The sequence below is a fragment of the Syngnathoides biaculeatus genome, chromosome 18, assembly GCF_019802595.1.
Source record: "Syngnathoides biaculeatus isolate LvHL_M chromosome 18, ASM1980259v1, whole genome shotgun sequence".
Classification (NCBI taxonomy): domain Eukaryota; kingdom Metazoa; phylum Chordata; class Actinopteri; order Syngnathiformes; family Syngnathidae; genus Syngnathoides; species Syngnathoides biaculeatus.
This window is the reverse complement of record NC_084657.1, coordinates 11515129-11534005: the sequence shown is the minus strand read 5'-3', so window position 1 is coordinate 11534005 and position 18877 is coordinate 11515129. Positions and strand designations below refer to the sequence as shown.

Genomic DNA, 18877 nt, shown 5'->3' with positions numbered 1-18877 from the left:
AGGCGGCGTCTCTCTGGGCATCAACGCCAACGGGGAGCGGCTCAAGCACTGGTTCGACTGTCTCAAGAACAAGGACAAGAAAATCGAGCGCTGGCACACGCTGACCAACGAATTACCCGGCTCGCTGAATGACTGACCGTCCTCGTCTGGCCATCAGACCCCCGACCCATCCTACCAGACGCCGGCATCCGTTTCATCCATCTTTCCACCCTTCCTGCTCAACCTTCGACGCATCAAGTACCGGGGTACCTTTGCTCTCAACGGGGCTCCACTGAGAGGATCCTGACCAGGAAGGTTTTCCCTGCACGTACCAAAGTGACTCAACGGGTATGATTACGCGATGGTAACGATAGCCTGTTTTCGCACAGCTTGGCAAAAGTCAAAACCATATCTGAATAAACATCACTGACACGGAATGAGGGCGAGGAAATCAGTGGTAGTGTAAGAATAGTAACAGCTGTTTTTGTATTTGACAAAAGTACGGAATGAGGGAGGGGGTTGTCTATTCTGTAGTTTTCTGTATTCAGACGGAGTAGTATCTAAAGCATCATCCCCCTTTTAAATTAGCTGACACCAAAAGCACCGACACGGAACGCGTCAGGGGTGAAGTCGAGTCAGAGGTAATGTCAACAGAGTTGGGACACGGCCTGTGGTTCAAGAAAATCCGCAAATTACGGTCCAGGTTGTGAAGTTTAGCGCCCGACATTTGCTACTTCCACTATTTTGCTTTTAAAAGTTAGTGTCCGACAACTATTGTAACCGACATTGTCCACCTTTTTTTGCACTCCGTTGTGCCGCACCGCAGAAGCGACCTGAAACGGGAGACAGAGTCAACCTTGAAATTTTCCGGTTTTGCAGGTACAGCCTTATCAGAGGTTGCGTGTAAGGGAATTCCACACACTGGGATGTGGAAGTTTTAAAACCTGAGATTATTATTTTTTTTTTTTCACATCGCTGTTTGATATAAATGGCAACGATTCGGAATGTGGGGGACGACGTCAAACTGGCAATTTTCCGGCTTTGGTGGTAGCATCGGAGCCGTGGCGGGGGGAGGACGTCTATGGTTTACAACACCCGACGTGGACATGCTCGGAGCCCCAGCTGACCAGGTACTAGAAATAGTACCTCATAATACCAGTTTACGCACCACTTTCCCAGTCGAATGGGGGGGGGGGGGATGCTTTGAAGTTTACGTGTAATGTCCTATGATGATGCTAACAGAAGGCATGCGTTGTTTACAGCCTCTCCTCGCTGTCTTTTGAGCAGGAAAGGGGGGCAAACAAATCAGAATTCATAATTCCCGTGATGAAAGCTTTGGATATGTTTTGTTTCTCTGTTGTTGTCCACTGCAAAGGAAACATTTCTCTGCCTCGTGTCCGCGTCGCCGTTCTGACGCAGAAGGGGCGGGGACACGAAGTCGACCTGGCATCGGGCTGTCGCATCAGAGCCGTAACATTCCGTCTTTGTTTTTCTGCGTCACCGTTCAGTATTAACGACACCGACGGAGAAAACGGTGGATGAAATCGAACTGACAATTTTGATCTGATCCGTATAAAATGTTTGACTGAAAACACGAAAAGTGGTTTTCGTGCTGAAACGGGAGGTTTGCAAGTCTTCTGTCACGGCTCTGATGCGTCCATTTTTGCCGGGATCTCCGTAGAATGTACAAACCACACCAACTGATGTGAGAATGTGCACCTCAGTGCTTCTTTGACTTTGTTCGTGTCGGGAGTTTTAGGCCCCTTTACCCTCTTTTTCGGTTTCATTTGATCACATTTCAGACAGTCGACGTGCAGTCTAGCACGCCGTCACCACTGAAAGTTCAGACCCCCTCGTGTGATCTTGATCTCCAAGTCGAGGCATTTGTGTACGTTGTGTTTTTGGGGAGTGACTTACAGTATTTATAAGTCCAAGTCTGCATTGTGACCTTTTACCGCAGGCGCTTCCTTTATACATGTAAACGTGCGCTGACTGAGAAACGCAAAGATGTACAAACGGCCGGTGAAGGATTTTGATTTTAAGAGGATTTTCTTTTGATTAATTATTTTTTTCTTTGATTAAGTGGTTTTATCTTTATTTTTTTAATTTTCTTTCATGATCTTTTGTTTTATTTGTAATTCTTTCTTCATTGGGTAATGTAGCATACTTAAATGTATTTTATTTATATATATATTGAGTCTTTATATATATCATATTTTTGCTCAGATCTATTTAATTTCATTGTTTTATTCTATTCTAAATTATTTTCATGTAACTATTTATTTTAATTGTATGATTTTATATTTTAATTGTATTTTATTTCATTTTTAATAATCCCCCTGACACCTTGATCTATCACTTTTGATTTTAATTTGATTGTATTGTCTCCATTTTATTTGGATTAATTGTATGTATTTATTAGGGTTGTAGAGTAATTCCATTTTATGACATTCAACTCAACTTTCATTTTAGGTTATCACGTTCTTTAACATTCACAAAGACTCTTTAATATTGACAAACCGTTTATTGTTATTATTGTTGTTATGCTTTATTTATTTACCTTATTACCTTATTTAATACATACTACCCGTAGTATGTATTTATCCCAATAATCACAATATCCTCCGATGAGCCCGACCGTCATAAACTGACGCAAAGCGACGATGTGATTTTTGTAAGCCGCCTGCCTTTGTATGCAAGCTTCGTATTATAAAAAAGAAAAGAATGAAAACCACGACAAAAAAAAAATGCATGCCGACGGTCCTGGGTTTTGTCATGAGATGAACTAATGTTTGATACTGTTTTCTGTATTTAAAAAAAAACTGAATGACAATGACAACGCTTTCTTCTGGAGTCCATTTTGTACCTGTTTGGCTGCCGTGTGTGACTTTAATGTGAATTTTGTTGGTTTGTTGAATGTTTTGTATGAGTTCTGATGTCGATGCAATATGTCAAATTATATTTTGGTCACACTCTTAAAAAAAAAAAAAAGAGGAAAAAAAAAAGATTAAAATGGATCTGTTCTGTTTGCACCAAGGACCTCACAGTTCTGGATTAATGTGTGAGATTTGCCACCCTCTAGCGGTCGACTCCCATATTGTGACGGTCAACAACCTACATTATGGAAAACAGTTTTTTTTTTTTTAAATGCAATTTCCGGAATTACCCTTGACAATTTTGATTTTGCAACTGATCTTTAAAAAAAAAAAAGATTGGATAGCTCATTGGCCACCAAAACTGAAGTCGGTATCCGCCATCTTGATACTCCCAAAACAACCACGCCGACCTGTGCGTTAATCGGCAGTTTCGTGGCTGTGAGAAAAGATTCCACAGGTAAGTTAGAAAGATTTATTTTTACACTGTTAAAGTTTGTTTGTAAAGGGTTTTTTTTAATTATTATTTTCTGATGATCTTAATTCACTTGAAAAAGTTTTGTTTATGGTTGTTGCTCTTCACTCTGCTTCACCTTTATAGGCCGGTGGTTTTTCACAAAAAAAGCAATGTAAAAATTTTCCAAAACCTCATCAGTGAATAAGCAAGAAAACCCATTTTCCGTGAAATCTTTGATGAATTTCATAATACAGAATTCTGCAAGTTGAATTTGATTTTCAGATGCGAGGCAACAAGTTGACATTTTCTGTCTGAAATAGGACGTTGCAGAGACAACAAATGAACTTTTAGCGTTTAGCATGTATTTTCCCATTGCGAGTCCTTATTTCCAAAAATATATCAAACTGATTGACTTCAAATTTCATGTTTTTATGACCAAAAAAATGCTTAGTTTTTTGCTATTTTATGATGATCGTGCTTCACAGCGTATTTTGGGATAAGTTGTCATCATGGAAATCGGGCCTGAGGTAATATGCAAGGTTTCTTTGTAGTCCCGGTGTTCTATGTCTTTGTTTTGCACTTTTTTTGGGCTTACCCAGTCGAATTAAAAATCCTTCTTGTTACCACAACTGAAAAAAATGTTACGCTCACACGACCAGTTTTAATTGTACTTGCCAAACTTTGAGGAAAACCCCGCCATAATCCAACCTGTAAACCGTGTCCTTCACACATTTTTGGGAGTAGGAAGATGGCGGCCAACCATCTTCAACCGAGATATGTAAAAAGAAAAAAAAAAGATTTTGCGACAAGTGGTGTAAATGGTGAGGAAATTTTTAACTCACTTAACATTACAGACGTACGGCGCCCCTAAAAGGACATTGGAAAAAAAATTCTCATTGTAATGAGTAAGTTATTCATTACAATGAGAAATCTTTGTTTCTCATTACAATGAGTAACTTTCTCATTGTAATGAGTAACGTGGGTAAGTTACTCATTGTAACTCATGAGTAAGTTACTTATTACAATGACAATGTTGAAAAATAGCTACCTACGGGTCGTAGCTGGTTTACCTGCTTGCGGTAGCTTACTTAATAAGGAATAAGGGTCTTTTATAGATGCAGACGTGCAATGGACAAGTTACTCATTACAATGAGAAACTTTCTCATTACAATGAGAAAGCAGTTTTTTTTCAATGTTCCTCTAGGGGCTCCGTACCGTACAGACGAATAGTTGAGTCTGATTTTTAGTTTATTTTCGTATTATTATTTTTTCCGCACGCAAGAACATCATTTCCCATCAGCCCCTCGTTTGGCAGAAGCCCCGCCCCCTCCCCCGTTTGAATGGCAGGTTGTTTGTTTCGCCGAGGCCAGCTGCTGACTATTGCAGTCTGAGAGCAAACAGAGCGGCCGGGCAGGCAGCTGCTGCTTCTGCCGCTCTCCCCGTTTGTGGACCTGCGACAAGCTCCCGGAAGCGAGGAAAGGAACAGCTTCTGTTTTGGCTGTCCTGGTTTCAAAATAATACAAAATGAAGAGTTTTGTCAACATGATTATTCAAATTAAGTACTGTTAACCATTCGTCTATCTGCTTTCTGAGCCGCTTATCCTCACAAGTGTTGCAGGAGCGCTTGGAGCCTATCCCAGCTATCTTCAACCAGGCGAAGGGGTACACTGTGAAGTGCTTGCCAAGTACATGTCAGGGTTATTTATTCACTGCACATATAAACAAACAACCATTCACACTCGTGGGAAATTTAGAGTCTTCAATTAATGCATGTTCTTTGGGATCTGGAGGGAACCGGATTGCCTGGAGAAAACCCACCTAGGCGCGGGGAGAACACGCAAACGGCACAACACCATCCTTGGTCCTCGGAACTGCGAAGACGATATTTCCTTCGTGCATTGTAGTTAGAACATCTTGTTTAATCTAGACGTAAAGTAAATATTTAATAAAACTTGTCATATTTGTAAATAGCTCAATTGGGTTAAATATATTTGAATAGTAAAATAGATTATTGTATTTCATTCAAACGGTGTAAATAGAACAACATTTTATGCGCCATCAACACTGTTCATACTGGGGATGGGGCACTGATGACCTCGACTAGGGATGTTGTGAGTCAGTGGGGAGAATACTTCCAAGACTCCCTCCATTCCACCGACACGCCATCCCATGAGCAAGCAGAATCTGGGTTCTCTGAGGGGCATTCTATCTCTTTGGTTGTGGTTAAAAAGCTCCTTGGTGGCAGGGCCCCGGTAGTGGATGAGATCCACACAGAGTTCCTAAAGGTTCTGGATGTGGTATCCCCACAATCCTGGTTGACACGCCTCTGCAACATCGCGTGGTCATCAAGGAAGGTGCCTCTGGATTGGCATTCTGGGGTGGTGGTCTCCCATTTTAAGAAGGGGGACCAGAGGGTGTGTTCCACCTACAGGGGGAACATACTCCTCAGGTTATTCAGGGGTACTGGAGACGAGGGTCCGTCGCAAAGTCGAATCTCAGATTCAGGAGGAGCAGCGTGGTTTTCGATCGAGCCCGTGGAATACTGGACCAGCTCTATGCCCTCGATGGTGCATGGGGGTTCGCCCGACCAGGCTGTTTTGTGGACCTGGAGAAGGCATTCCACCATTTCCCTTGGGGAGTTCTGTGGAGGGGGCTTCGGGACTATGGGGTTCTGAACCCCCTGACGGGCTGTTCGGTCCCTCGACAACCGGTGTCAGAGTTTGGTCTACATTGCCGGCAATAAATCAGATTCATTTCTGGTGAACGTTGGACTCCGCCAAGGAGGCCCTTTGTTACCGATTATCTTCTTGATTATGGACAAGATTTCTAAGCCCAGGTGAAATGTAGAGGGGGGGAATCCTGTGGAGGGGGCTTCCGGAGTATGGGGTTCAGAACCCCCTGGTACAGGATGTTCGGTCCCTCGACAACCGGTGTCAGAGTTTGGTCTGCATTGCCAGCAATAAATCGGACTCATTTCTGGTGGGTGTTGGACTCCGCCAAGGAGGGTCTTTGTTATCGATTATCTTCTTGATTATAGACAGAATTTCTAGGCCCAACTGAAATGTAGAGGGACGGGGGAATCCTGTGGAGGGGGCTTCAGAAGTATGGGGTTCCGAACCCCCTGATACAGGCTGTTCGGTCCCTCGACAACCGGTGTCAGAGTTTGGTCTGCATTGCCGGCAATAAATCAGACTCATTTCTGGTGAACGTTGGACTCCGCCAAGAAGGCCCTTTCTTACCGATTAACTTCTTGATTATGGACAGAATTTCTAGGACCAGCTGAAATGTAGAGGGGGTCCGGTCGATCTATGTTCCTACCCTCACCTACGGTCACAAGCTGTGGATCATGACCAAAAGAACAAGATCCCCGATAAGAGAAGGGACGAAATTAGTTTCCTCTCCTGGGTGTCCAGGCTCTCCCTTAGCGATAGGACCTGAAGCTGTGTCATTCGGGAGGATCAGAGTAGAATCGCTGCTCCTCCGCATTGAGAGGATGTCCTACCGGTAAGAGAACCCGGGGACGACCCGGGACACGCAAGAGGGATCATGCCTCTCGGTTGGTCTGGAAATGCCTCGGGATCTCCCTGGAACATCTGCGGAAAGGAAAGTCTGCTACTGCTTCTGCCCCCGCAACCTGACCTTGGATAATCGGCGGAAAATAGATGGATGGAGACTATTTAAATGAATAATAAAAAAAATAATCCTGGAAATTGTATATATAGTGTTTGGATACATTAACACAAACTTAACAATTAGATCATTTTGTTTATGTAGAAAAAAATATTGAATATGACTACATTTTTAAATATTACGCCGTTCTTTTAATTAAATCCGAAATCGTTAACGACCACGTAATCTCCATTTTCTTCTGTCCTTTGATTTTATTTTGGAAACTGAAATCGGAAGCGTGAGCGTTTCCGTCTCGACCTTGAAGCAGGTCCGGTTTTTTTCCCTTTTCTTTTTTTTTTTACCTCTTGCTTTCTTCCTCTCTGCTCTGCTTCTCTTTCTCTTTCTCTCTCTCTCTCTCTTCTTTCTCTATTTAAGACGACTTTAGGCTCTGGCTCACAAATATTTATCAATGTCTTTGTTATTTGAAAGTGCGTAGTCTTATTTAAGATTTTTTTTTTTTTTAGAGGGGTTAGTTTGTTTTTCGTAGCCGCCCCCTTTCCAATGAGAAGACGTAAAAGATGGAGCTTCACATTTTAGAGCACAGCTTGAAAGTGGCGAGTATAGAGAAGGAAGGCATCCAGATTTGCACTCACGGATTAATAAAACTCGCCTTCCTGGCCTCCAAAACCAGGTATGTCCATTCTTTTTCATTCTCACGCTACAAAAAGCGGCCCGTCGCTGTTGCACTTTAAAGCGCAGCTAGCTTTAAATGTCCCGTCATTTTTCGCTGTGTGCTGCTAGTTTCCCGAGGTGCCTTGAATGCATCGTAATGTTGTTTAAACGTCGGTGTGTGTTTGCGTGCATGCGTCCGTGCGTGTTTGTTCGTTCTTGCTCCTCTTCCACGGGGCCTTTTGCTAAATTTCGTGTCCTCCATTGCTAGGTCGACACCAGCCAGGTGTCTTTATAGACGAATTTGACTTTGTTTTACTGTACATGTACTCGTCAAAACTCTTATTATTAAAACGTCAAAAGTGCCATTTTTTTCTGGTTGCGTGGCGTTCATGGACGCCGTTCGAGCTCGGCGAAGAGATGCTTGTCGTGCGAGGAGGGGGGGGGGGGTGGGAGGCCTTTGCACTTGTTTTTCTCGCCGGCCTGTGATTAATGTGAACCTTAAGCAGGCTAAGTTTCCAGAAGCGCACAATGTGAGCTCTCTAAAGCTTTTCCGAAACACCTTTTCTTGTCTCAGATGATTCATTCATGACAGTTATGATTCTCCCACAGCAAACAATGGAAGTGGAAATGGTGGTACTGTATGTGGTTCCCATGTCAAAATTGTTGCCTTCACGAACTGGACAGCAACTGTTCTTCTAAAAAACGGTGATAATAGTACTCCTACTGTATATTTAAATACTAGTACTTCTGATAAAAGTCGAAGTACTGCTTGATTAACCTAATAGCATAATTGCGTAAGTAAATTGTGATCATTTTCAGTGTAGCAGTTTTTAAAAAAAATACATTTTTAGTCAATACATTGGTATTTTTCAGGTAAATTTAAAGTAGATTGAAAATACGACTTGCACATTTATGCTGTACTCATAATTGTTTGAGCTGCCGTTGATAATATATACACGTTTTTCAGGACTTTTATTGAATATAAAAAAAAGTCACGGTAATTCTTTTAAGAGTTAAACATTTTTTCTTATATTTATTGTGGAAATAAAAATTCATTTCCACAATAAATACTTAATTCACATAAGGTAAAAAAAAACTCTTTTTGTTCTAGTAATATTTAAACTTTTCATGAAAAAAATTACAGTGCTCATTTTATGGAAGAAAACAAAACAAAAGGGAATTCATTCTTGTATGCTGATGAAAGTGGGTGACTTCCAATTTTTCAACTTAAAAAAAAAATCTCATTCACTTACATCTTTTCTAAAACACGAAAATATTTCAATTACATAAATTTATAATTTTTTAAATTTGTATTCTTTGGGAAAAAAAATCACTTGGAATCTTGGAAGAAAAAGTCTCTAACATTTTTTTTGTGGGGGGGGGGGAATTGATTTTATTTTTAAGTGACCCTAACAATTTTTCCAAATAGTTTGGCTAAACGTGTCGTGTTAGTCTTTATCTGTAATGCAAAATCCCAAATAGTTTTTTTTTTTTCGAACAACCGTTGTCCCGCCTGTCAAGCCCTTCTGCCCCCCCCCCCCCCTCTTCCTCCACAAATATTTGATGTAATTAACGTCCCCCGGTCACGCAGAGTTCAGCGGCGACAACAACAACAAGAGTCCGTCAAAGAGTCCTTGTGAAGTTCCTGAACTGCACTGGGAATTTGACTAACACGGAGGTTCAGTTAGCTCGTTACCGGGAATTGAACGTCATTAAGGCAGGCCTCGGGACGGACAATAACAATTATGCGGAGGTCATCAACCCCCGTTTCCACAGAAGCAAATCATGTCACTTTCCCGCTGCTTTGAACACCTCAAAGGCAAAACATGAGCCGCGTTTGGGGAAACTCGTCACTGGCCTGCGGCGGGACCCGCATTTGCATTTTATCGGCCGCGCAACCTCGCCAGAGGTCGTGCCGACAATATCCGAAGTGTTCTGGTTGACTTCCCGGCATGTTCAAAAGTCTTTTCTTTCTCCAATGTGAGTGACTTTAAGATGACGATCAAAGATATGAAATAAACGCTCAATGGGTCCGTAAATCCGCGTTTGAGCCCTCTTCCCTTTCCGCCCAGGTGCAAGTTCTTCAGCCTGACAGAAACGCCGGAGGACTACACCATCATTGTGGACGAGGAGGGCTTTAAAGGTGAGCCTCGGCGGGTCGCCACGGAAACCGTGACATCATCCCCGCGCGTTGTGTAATGGGGGTTACGGCGTCTCTTTGGGAAGCCGATGTTTGAGCACACTTTGTCGCTAATGGCGGCGGAGCACTCACTCTTCAGCGAGTGAATCCTCGTGGTTTTTTTCGAATCTCCTCAGTTACCCTGGAGACCATGGGCAGTTTTTTTTTTTTTTTTTTATGCATATGACGATTGGTACTTTGGAGATTTTTAACTGATCTTTTGTGATTGTTTTTTTTTTGTTTTGTTTTGTTTTGTTTGGGGTACAGGCATCTCAAAAATTATATCTGCAGGCCTCCAGCGTAGTACTACAATATCCTAGGAAGTGGTGCCGGTATATAAAAATGTCGACCATTTTGTCTTCTGTCGCCACTCCCAGTGCAGCCTCCCGCACATTGGTATGAAACGATTGGACCGGACAATCCCCAAAAAAAACGAGAGTTTCCGACTCGTCGCCGCACATTGGGCCAATGCCTGTGAGCTTTTTCGTTTGTGTTCTGTTTTTAGAGCGTATAAAGGTATCTTGCCGCCTAAAAGCCATAATATATGTAATAGTAGAGCATTTTTAATTGCACTTGTTAAAATTGGATGTCATAATAGGGCAGCACTTACTTCTGGAGACAAATTCCTTCTGTGTTGTTACATGCTTGACCAATAAAGCGGATTCTGATGACAACTTTTTTGGAAGTTTTAAAAAAAAAAAAAAAAGCCAAACTTTTTGAAGTCTATGGCAGTTATGGCACATGTGGGAGTTGTTTTTTTAATTGGTGTTCGAATTATGTCGAGGTTCCTCTGATAAATGACTACCTTGTAAGGAGCAGGCGATGTGAAGTACAGTAGATGAACCCGTAAGAGACGACGTAAATTTTATTTTTTTTTTTAACAGGGATGAAGAGAAAGGCGGAGAGAGACAAAAACAATGAGACAAAAGAAAGTCGCCCGCAAGCTAAGACGAGGAAATATGACGAAGTGTAAAATGTTGGCAGCGGACTGCATCAAGCTGAATAAATTAATGCGCCACTTAAAAGATATTAAACCCCAGTCATGCTGGTAAACCGCTGGATTTTTTTTTTTTTTTTTTGTGAAAAAGTGCCGAATATTGCCAACAATCTTCCCGCTTTGTGAAAGCTACTTCAGTAAACCAGCGAGCACTCTTTGCATCAGATAATGTTGCGTACCAAATTGCTCAGTGCAAAAAAAAAAAAACCCACACCACATCAGATTTATTCATTTTGTAAGTTAGTGTTTTATATATTATGATGCTGAACCGAATTTGAAGTTATTTATTGATTGTATTTCATTTTATTTTCCAATATCAAATGGTGCAATAAGTCAGTCAAAAAATGTTTAGAGTTTAAACAAGGATTTTTAAAAATTATTTCAGGCAAATTGACACACTTAAAATCTTAGTTATTCTGTTGTAAGTAGAACTATATTTCTAATGTATTTTTTGTTTTGTTTAATGTTAAGGATACAATGTAATGCAGAGCAATTTTGTTGAGGGTGGGGGCACGAATTATTTTCTTCTAGCTCGGGTGGCGGCCGGGGGGGGGTGTGACAGAAAATAATTAAGAAGCACTGGTTCAGACCAACTTGCATTAACGGTTAAGTTTCTATCGTGTTCCGAAGAATACTACGGCGTCCTAATTTTATCGCACGCAGAGCTGCCGGAGTCGGAGCACATCAGTGTCGCCGAGGCCACGTGGCTGGCGCTCAATGTGGTGTCAGGCGGCGGAAACGCTTCCAACTCGCAGCCCATCGGCGTCACCAAGATCGCCAAGTCGGTCATCGCGCCGCTGGCTGACCACAATATCTCTGTCTTCATGCTCTCCACCTATCAGACGGACTTCATCCTGGTAAGTGGCAAGTTCTTCTTATTGGGAAAAAAAATAAACTAAATAGTTGTATTTGTTGAATATGTTTCAAGTTTTCAAAATTTACCATGTAAATTTCTGGGGAAATTTACCAGAAACTTTCTGGAAATGTACTTTAAATTTCCTAACCCTTTAGTAACTGTAGGAAAGTTTTGGGTTTCCAGTACAGCGATATCAGGAGCTTTTGGTCTTGCTCATGTCAATCACGTATCGGTCCAATTTCATTCTGGTGAGCGACAGTTCTTGTTGCGTATCTGGTACGGAGCCATAAATCACAGGCAGTTTCAGTTTCGTAAGGAGTTACCCCTTTTTTGGCCTCGAGAACGGGTCTCATAATCACCTCATGGAGGGAGATCATGGTTTTGTCTCAGAATCGATTGTATATTACCTCAACCAAGTCACACACATGGGCGGTTTGATCCTCGGACCTTGCCCTTGGTTTTAATTCTTCCAAGTCCTGGTCTTGCCTTAGTCTGTGATTATGTTGTCATAACACCACCGTAGAGGACTGAAGTACTTGACCTGTAGCGCTTTTTGTGCGGACCAGCTTGGGAACATCTTACGACAGTCATGTTTGCGGAAAGGAAGCCATAAATAATAGAAATTGAGGCGAATGCAGTTCTTTGAAAGGTTACTTTTCAAAGTCCTGTTCTCGTGATCTTGCACCCACTCTTTGTTGGGTTGGGATGATGGTGTACGAGTAACACGGCTTTATGAAGAAATCCTCTCTCAGAAAAGCCTCTCTAGCCGCGGAGGGGAGGGGGGGAGGGGTCTTTGGATTGCTGTCAGGGGGTTAAGAAAAACAAATTCTGCTGAGTGGCTCTCCTACAGAAAACTAAATGGTGTCAGTGTTTACAATCTGTTATGTAAAAGTGGCTCAGGAGCTCACTGCTGGAATTCCAGGTATCGTACGTCTGTTGGTTTCCTGTCTGGACTCTGGTATGTCTCGACATCTGTCCATTTTCTGAGCCCCTTATCCTCACGGTGGTTGCAGGAGCGCTGGAGCCTATCCCAGCTGTCATCAAGCAGGAGGCACGGGGTACACCCCGAACTGGTTGTCAGCCAATCGCAGGGCGCATGGAGACAGACAACAGTCACACCCACACCCACGGACAATATAGTCTCCAATTAATGCATGTTTTTGGGATGTAGGAGGAAATCAAGAGTGCCTGGAGAAAACCCACGCAGGCACGAGGAGAACATGCAAACTCCACACAGGGAGGGCCGGGATTTGAACCCTGGTCCTCAGAACTATGAGGCTGACGCACTACTGCTGCGCCTCCGTGTCTTGACATATGGTCCTGATTAATGGGTTGTCTGATGGCGTTTTTTTTTTTTTTTTTTTCCACAAAAATTAAACAATTGAGACTTACAGTACACTTACAGCAGAGTCGGCACTAAGTAAATGCTTTGCAAGTCACAAGTCCGTCTCAAGTCTTTGCCCTCAAGTCCCAAGTCGAAACCGGCAAGTCCCTAATCAATTTGCACGTCCTAGACATTGACTTTCAAAGTCTAGGACTTGTGAATTAACTTTGAATTCAGCCTGGGGTTTGCGACTTCTTTCTTGACTTGCCCGTTTCAACTTAAGTCCGGTCGAAAGTCTGAGACTTTGAACTCCAAGTCCATTTCCACCTCAGATCTCTGTCAACTTACAAAATTCTGAACAGTTTGCTCGCAGACCCATCTTGGGACTCTGGGACCAGTCATTCTGTCATGCGTCCCCGCCAAGGGTATTGCAAACACATTCACTCTCGTGGTACCCTTTCACTCATTGGGCCGTTTTTATCTGCAGGTACGAGAACGAGACCTGCCCATGGTCATGCACACGCTGTCTTCGGAGTTCACTTTACTGAGGGTAGTCAACGGAGAGACAGTGGCTGCCCACCACTTGGGGGTGACCAATGGCTTTGTCAAGCCCAAACTCGGTAGGTGAAGAAGGTGGAGGTTCGCTCAGATTTGTCATTTTCTGTTTCTTCGAACTCTATTTTTCTCCCCCCCAGTGCCGCGTCCAATCATCCACCCGCTGTCCAGCCCGAGCAACATGTTTTGTGTGACCAGCTTGGATCCTGACACACTTCCCTCCGTAGCAACCCTGCTCATGGATGTCATGTTCTACTCTAGCGGGTGGGTAAGCGGCGGCCAGGAATTTAAGGGATTTTGGTTTAGGTTTAAGGGTTTTGGGTTTGGGGGGGACAGTTTCAGTGGGTTCAGTGAGGAGATCATTTAGTGTTGGGACTAGATTTTGGGGTAGAGTTTGGGTTTTAAGAGTTAGTGGATGGTTTTGGGGTTAAGTTTAAGATGTCATCTTTTAGGGATTAGTATTAGGGGTTAGGGTTCAGGGTTGTGTGGAGTTTACAGTTAAGCTTTGTTGGGTTCTTGTCAGGGTTTAAGCATTAGATTAGGGTTAGTTTTTCAGGGTTAATGTTTAGTACGTTTAAGTGATTAGTGTTAGGTATGGGGTCTGGCTTTTCATTTTACTTCTTTTGTATTGTTGTTTTTTCCCCACCCCTTCCATTTCCAGATCGAAAGAAACAGGCGCATGCGCCGAGGATGCCAGCCACATCCGATTCTTCTCTTTCTCCCTCATCGAAGGCTACATCTCACTGGTCATGGACGAAGAGACCACGCAAAGGTTCGCGGGAAAGTAATGATGACACCTGGTTAGCTTGTAACTTTTACAAACGGGCTAATTTGCCAATACTTTTTTCCTTAAGGTTCCCAAACAACGTCTTGTTCACCAGCGCCTCTGGCGAGCTTTGGAAAATGGTCCGAATCGGGGGACAACCTTTAGGATTTGGTGAGCTAGCATGCTTAGCTAGCATCCTTAGCTAGCGGTGTGTTGATGAATGTATTCTTTCAGACGAGTGTGGCATCGTGGCTCAAATATCGGAACCCTTGGCAACTGCCGACATTCCAGCATACTACATTAGCACGTTCAAGTTCGACCATGCCTTGGTGAGCTAGCTTAGCATCACTGATACAAGATCAAGTTTACAGTTGTGATTATTTTATCGAATGCAAAACAAGTGTGTCATCTTCTCCAGGTTCCCGAGGAAAATATCCAGAGCGTGATCGGAGCGCTGAGGACCGATTGCACCCTGGCTTAGCGAGGCTAGAGAGAGGAAAAACAGTTTTAGCGTTTGAGTTTCCAAAAACTTCCAAGAGCTAATTAGCGGACTACTGCGGATCAGGTTGGAGTGAGGCACATTGTATGAAGGGGATTTTGTTGTTCAGCCATTTTCCCGTAGCTCCTTCCTGTTTTCCTTTTGACCCCACCCGAGGGCAACCCCGCTGCTGGCCTTGCCCCTGGTAGTTGTTGCTGCTTCACCTGCTCACATGCACCAACTGTGTTAGTTACAGAAATCCCCCCTAGTGGAAGGATGATGAATGTACTTGCGGAAGAATAATTAGTACAAGCTTTTTCCTTTTCTTTCGGTAGCTTTAGCTTTATGTAGCTTTGTTTTTTTTTCTCTTCATGAATTTTTCTTTTTTTTCCTTTTTTTTTTTAGTTTATTTAAATTCTGATGTTTCTATTTTATTTTATTTTATTTATTTTTTTGGTTTGTTTTTGAGGGTTTTGTCAGTCACTGAAGATGTCAAACACAAGGCCCGAGGGCCAGATGTGGCCCGTAAAAAATAACTACCACGATTCTTGCTAAAACCGCAGCAAAAATTAAAAAATGTCAAGTTTCATTGTTATTGTTCATATTATGAATAATAATGATGAGATATGGTATTTGTCTGCTACCAATCTTCTACTGCCTTTCACCCAAAGTCAGCTGGGTTAGCCTTCATTGCCCCTTGACCCTAACCAGGATCAGCAGTGTTGACAATGGATGGGTGGGTTTTGTCATTCTTTATTTTAATTTTTTTTTTTGGTCACCTTTAATTTTTTTTCACAATTTTTCTGTATTTTTTGTAGTTTCCTTGGGTGTTCTATTTTTTACTTTTCAGATTTTTCCACTCATTTTCTGTTCTCATTTTTTTTCCCGCAATTTTTTCAACATCAGTGACAAGATGCTTTTTTTTTTTAATGCCTAAACTGATGATGCCTTTTGTTGTGCAATCTGAGGCCGTACTCCGTTCACCGCCGCGAGTGAGGTTGTTGATCCATATTGACGAGGATTTTTTTTTTTTTTGTCGATGTGCTCACTCTGTGAGCAACTGGTCGCTTTCCTTCCACTGATCAGAGGATTTTGATTTAGTCCTTCTAATAGCAACGGTGGATATGTAGCATTAATGGGTTGTTGACTACTCGATTGCGAACGAAATTTTTTTTTTTTTCGCTTTTGCATGACAATACAGTATATCGGCAAAGTAGTTCCTACAATATTTTGTTGTTGTTCTCCCACAATCAGAAAAATGCTAACGTTTAAGTGGAATTCTTTGGTACCGACTGAATGTTTCGGACTCTTGCCTTTACACTTCATAAACCTGTCGTCATAATCACTGTTTAACTCTCAGATAACGTACAAGAATCCGTAAAGAGAAAAAGTGTCTAGTTTTGATTTTGTCTCTTCTTAGCTATGCTGCCAATTTAGTAGATTCTACAACCATGAAATTGGGCGGAGACTTTTATTCACAGTGTACTTTTTTTTTTTTTTTCAAACTCGGGTGATTCGCGAGGATGCTAGTGAAATTGTCCTCCTGTAAAAGTTTAAAAGATTAGAATTAGCTAGCAGTCACAGTATCGAATATCATATGTTCCATTTTTTTTTTTTCTTGCTAGTAGGTTAGCGTAACCCAAAATGTTTTATTTGGTTACTGACTTTGTTGTTTCCCTAAAATTGAGAACTCGTAACTGTCAAAAAAAGACAAATTATGTCATAAAATTTGTAAAGATATGAGAGAGATCATCATATAATAAGTAATCTTAGGTATATTCTCATTGGCGGCATGAACCGGACCGAATTTCAAATCCCAGCCCCGCCTGGTCGGAGTTTGCATGTTCTCCTCGTGACTGCGTGGCTTTTCTTCGGGCGTTCCATTTTCCTCCCACATCCCAAAAACTCGCATTCATTGGAGACTCTAAATTGCCCGTAGGTGTGATTCTGAGCGCAAATGGTTGTTTTGTATGTGCCCTTCGATTTGTTGGCGACCGTTTCAGGGTCTACCCCGCCCTTCACCTGAAGATACATAGGATGGGCTCTAGCACTCTGGCGACCCTCGTGGGGATAAGGAGAACAAAATATTATTGATTAATTTCTCATTGGGATTTCTGAATTCTCCCTTAAATACAAAGGACTAAGAAACCATGTTTAGCATAACCCTAAAAGTTAGCTTGGTTTTGGCTGTTAGCCAAACTCACAGAAAAATACTTTTACAAAAATATCATTTTATAGCTGCAAAAAAATGAGCTTTGCAAAAGTTTTAATGATTTCAATAAAAAAATACAATCAAAAGATTTTAGTTTATTAAAACCACAACTTTTGCCAACCACAATTATGCAATTTTTTTAAACGATGAATGCAAATTGCGCTCAAATATTTTCTTTGAGTGGCGCTAAAATAGAATTCACGCTTAAACACGAAGTTCGGATGAAGAAATAATTACCTTATCTTCACTCGTGCTTAATTTCTCGCTGACAATTAAGAAAATGTGATTATCTTTTGTGTAGTGTAAAATGTGTACCCTTGCTTTAGCTTCTAATCATTAGACTCTAATGCCTCCAGATTTCTAATAATTTATATGATTTTTTTTTGTTTGTTTTTGTTTTTTTTTAAAGGGTATCCAGTTTTGCCTAACACGAAATGAAATGTCGCCGGTCATATGCACTTATTTTCTTCCAAAAATAGAATTCACACTTAAATGTGAAGCTAATACAAAGAAATAAGTATCTTGGCTTAACCAAGGAGCTTAGCTTGATTGGCTTCGTGCTAAATGCAAAATGTTAGCCTAGCTGAAGCGCCTCGGAATGTCAAACGTAACAATCACATTGAAAAGATCAGTAGTTAATTTTCCTACGTTACATTTGATAATCATACACCCAAATTTTGTCAACTACCAATCAGCAAGTCCGAAATGTCGATTGCGCCATATTCACTTTCTTGCAACAATGACCAAGACAACCAAGAAATTATTATTAGTTTTACCTGTAAAAGTTACTTTACCAAAAAATTCTTGAATAAATCATTAAATATGAAGCTAGGACTAATTGCTCAGCTTATCTTAACCCTGCTTATTTTCTCCCGAGAACTGCGCAAAAATTTGTTTGCTTCGAAATAAGTTATCTTAGCTTTAGCTATCAGTGCCTCCAAACTTTAAATGATTCTGCCATATTTCCCTTTGTCGTTATCAGGAAAATTGTCGCCTCTCCGTTGAACGCTCCGAGAAATCATTACTTTGACACTTTTTTCCCCTGTATTTTTTTCCCCCTTTCTGCCAAAAATCCAGAGAAAGTGTTAGCATTAGCAGTAACGTTGTCGTTGCTCCCAGTGTTGGCGTTCTTTTTTTTCTCGCAATGTATTACTGAGCCACTTTTGTGATGAGAATAATGACGGCGTAATAATAAGCTAACGCGCGAAGGAGAGTCTCCCTCCGTGTGTCTTTTTCCGGTCTTGAAGCTCTGCCTCTCCCCAAAAAGCCCGCGACCAATCGTCTGCACTTTAATGCAGGTTAGTCCCGCCCCCTCTCCCCCCATAGCAGGTCTGCTGTACTGATGCGCAAGAATGGGAGATGACTATTGGTCTTAAGCATTTGCTGGTGTTCATTTTTTTTTCATGTTGTTGTTGTTGTTAGTTTCTTCACCTTTTACACCCAACTAGTCGATACAATTTTTTTTTTTTTTGGTCAGTGTTAAAACAAAAAAAAAAAAAAAAACAATTTCTACTGATTTCCATTTCAATACAATTTCTTTTGATTTTGAGCTTTTTGTGCGGTTGTGTGGAAAAAAAAAAATAAAAGCTTTTTTTTCCTTTTTTTGTCTGTGACGCTGTTATTTTTATTGTTCTCTCACTGTGTTACAATCTATACGCTAATCAATAAACTGGTGACACTGCAGACCTTTTTATAATTTTTAATTTTAATTTTTTAACTATCAGTGAGGCTACCAGAAACATTTGAAGTAGCTGCAGGAGTTTCTGGCAAGTACTATTACAATTTGCTACGGGGTTTGGTGCCAAGACCTTGGCGTAATTTTATAGAAATACAAGTCTCGCTACATTTTTTTTTTCTTCAAGTTGTTCACATGTTCGAGTCCCGCAGTGCTCCACATGTTGCTCCACTCTGGTGGAGGGC

The 18877-nt window shown here is 41.6% G+C and overlaps 2 protein-coding genes across 2 annotated transcripts in view; both read left to right on the top strand.

Annotated features, from left to right (window-relative positions):
• Nucleotides 1-3018, top strand: part of doc2b (double C2-like domains, beta) — a 63583-nt gene extending 60565 nt beyond the window's left edge. The window contains exon 9 of the mRNA XM_061804421.1: nucleotides 3-3018. Within this exon, the coding sequence (XP_061660405.1) occupies nucleotides 3-136 (134 nt within the window). The 3' untranslated portion in view covers nucleotides 137-3018. The remainder of the gene's footprint in view (nucleotides 1-2) is intronic.
• Nucleotides 3019-7259: 4241 nt separating this feature from the next.
• Nucleotides 7260-18559, top strand: castor2 (cytosolic arginine sensor for mTORC1 subunit 2). Its single transcript, XM_061803871.1, has 9 exons — nucleotides 7260-7609; nucleotides 9663-9733; nucleotides 11430-11623; nucleotides 13434-13566; nucleotides 13642-13765; nucleotides 14163-14273; nucleotides 14356-14438; nucleotides 14502-14596; nucleotides 14686-18559. The coding sequence occupies exons 1-9, from the start codon at nucleotides 7497-7499 to the stop codon at nucleotides 14746-14748; spliced, it is 987 nt and encodes a 328-aa protein (XP_061659855.1). The 5' UTR covers nucleotides 7260-7496; the 3' UTR covers nucleotides 14749-18559.
• The last annotated feature ends 318 nt before the right edge of the window (nucleotides 18560-18877 follow it).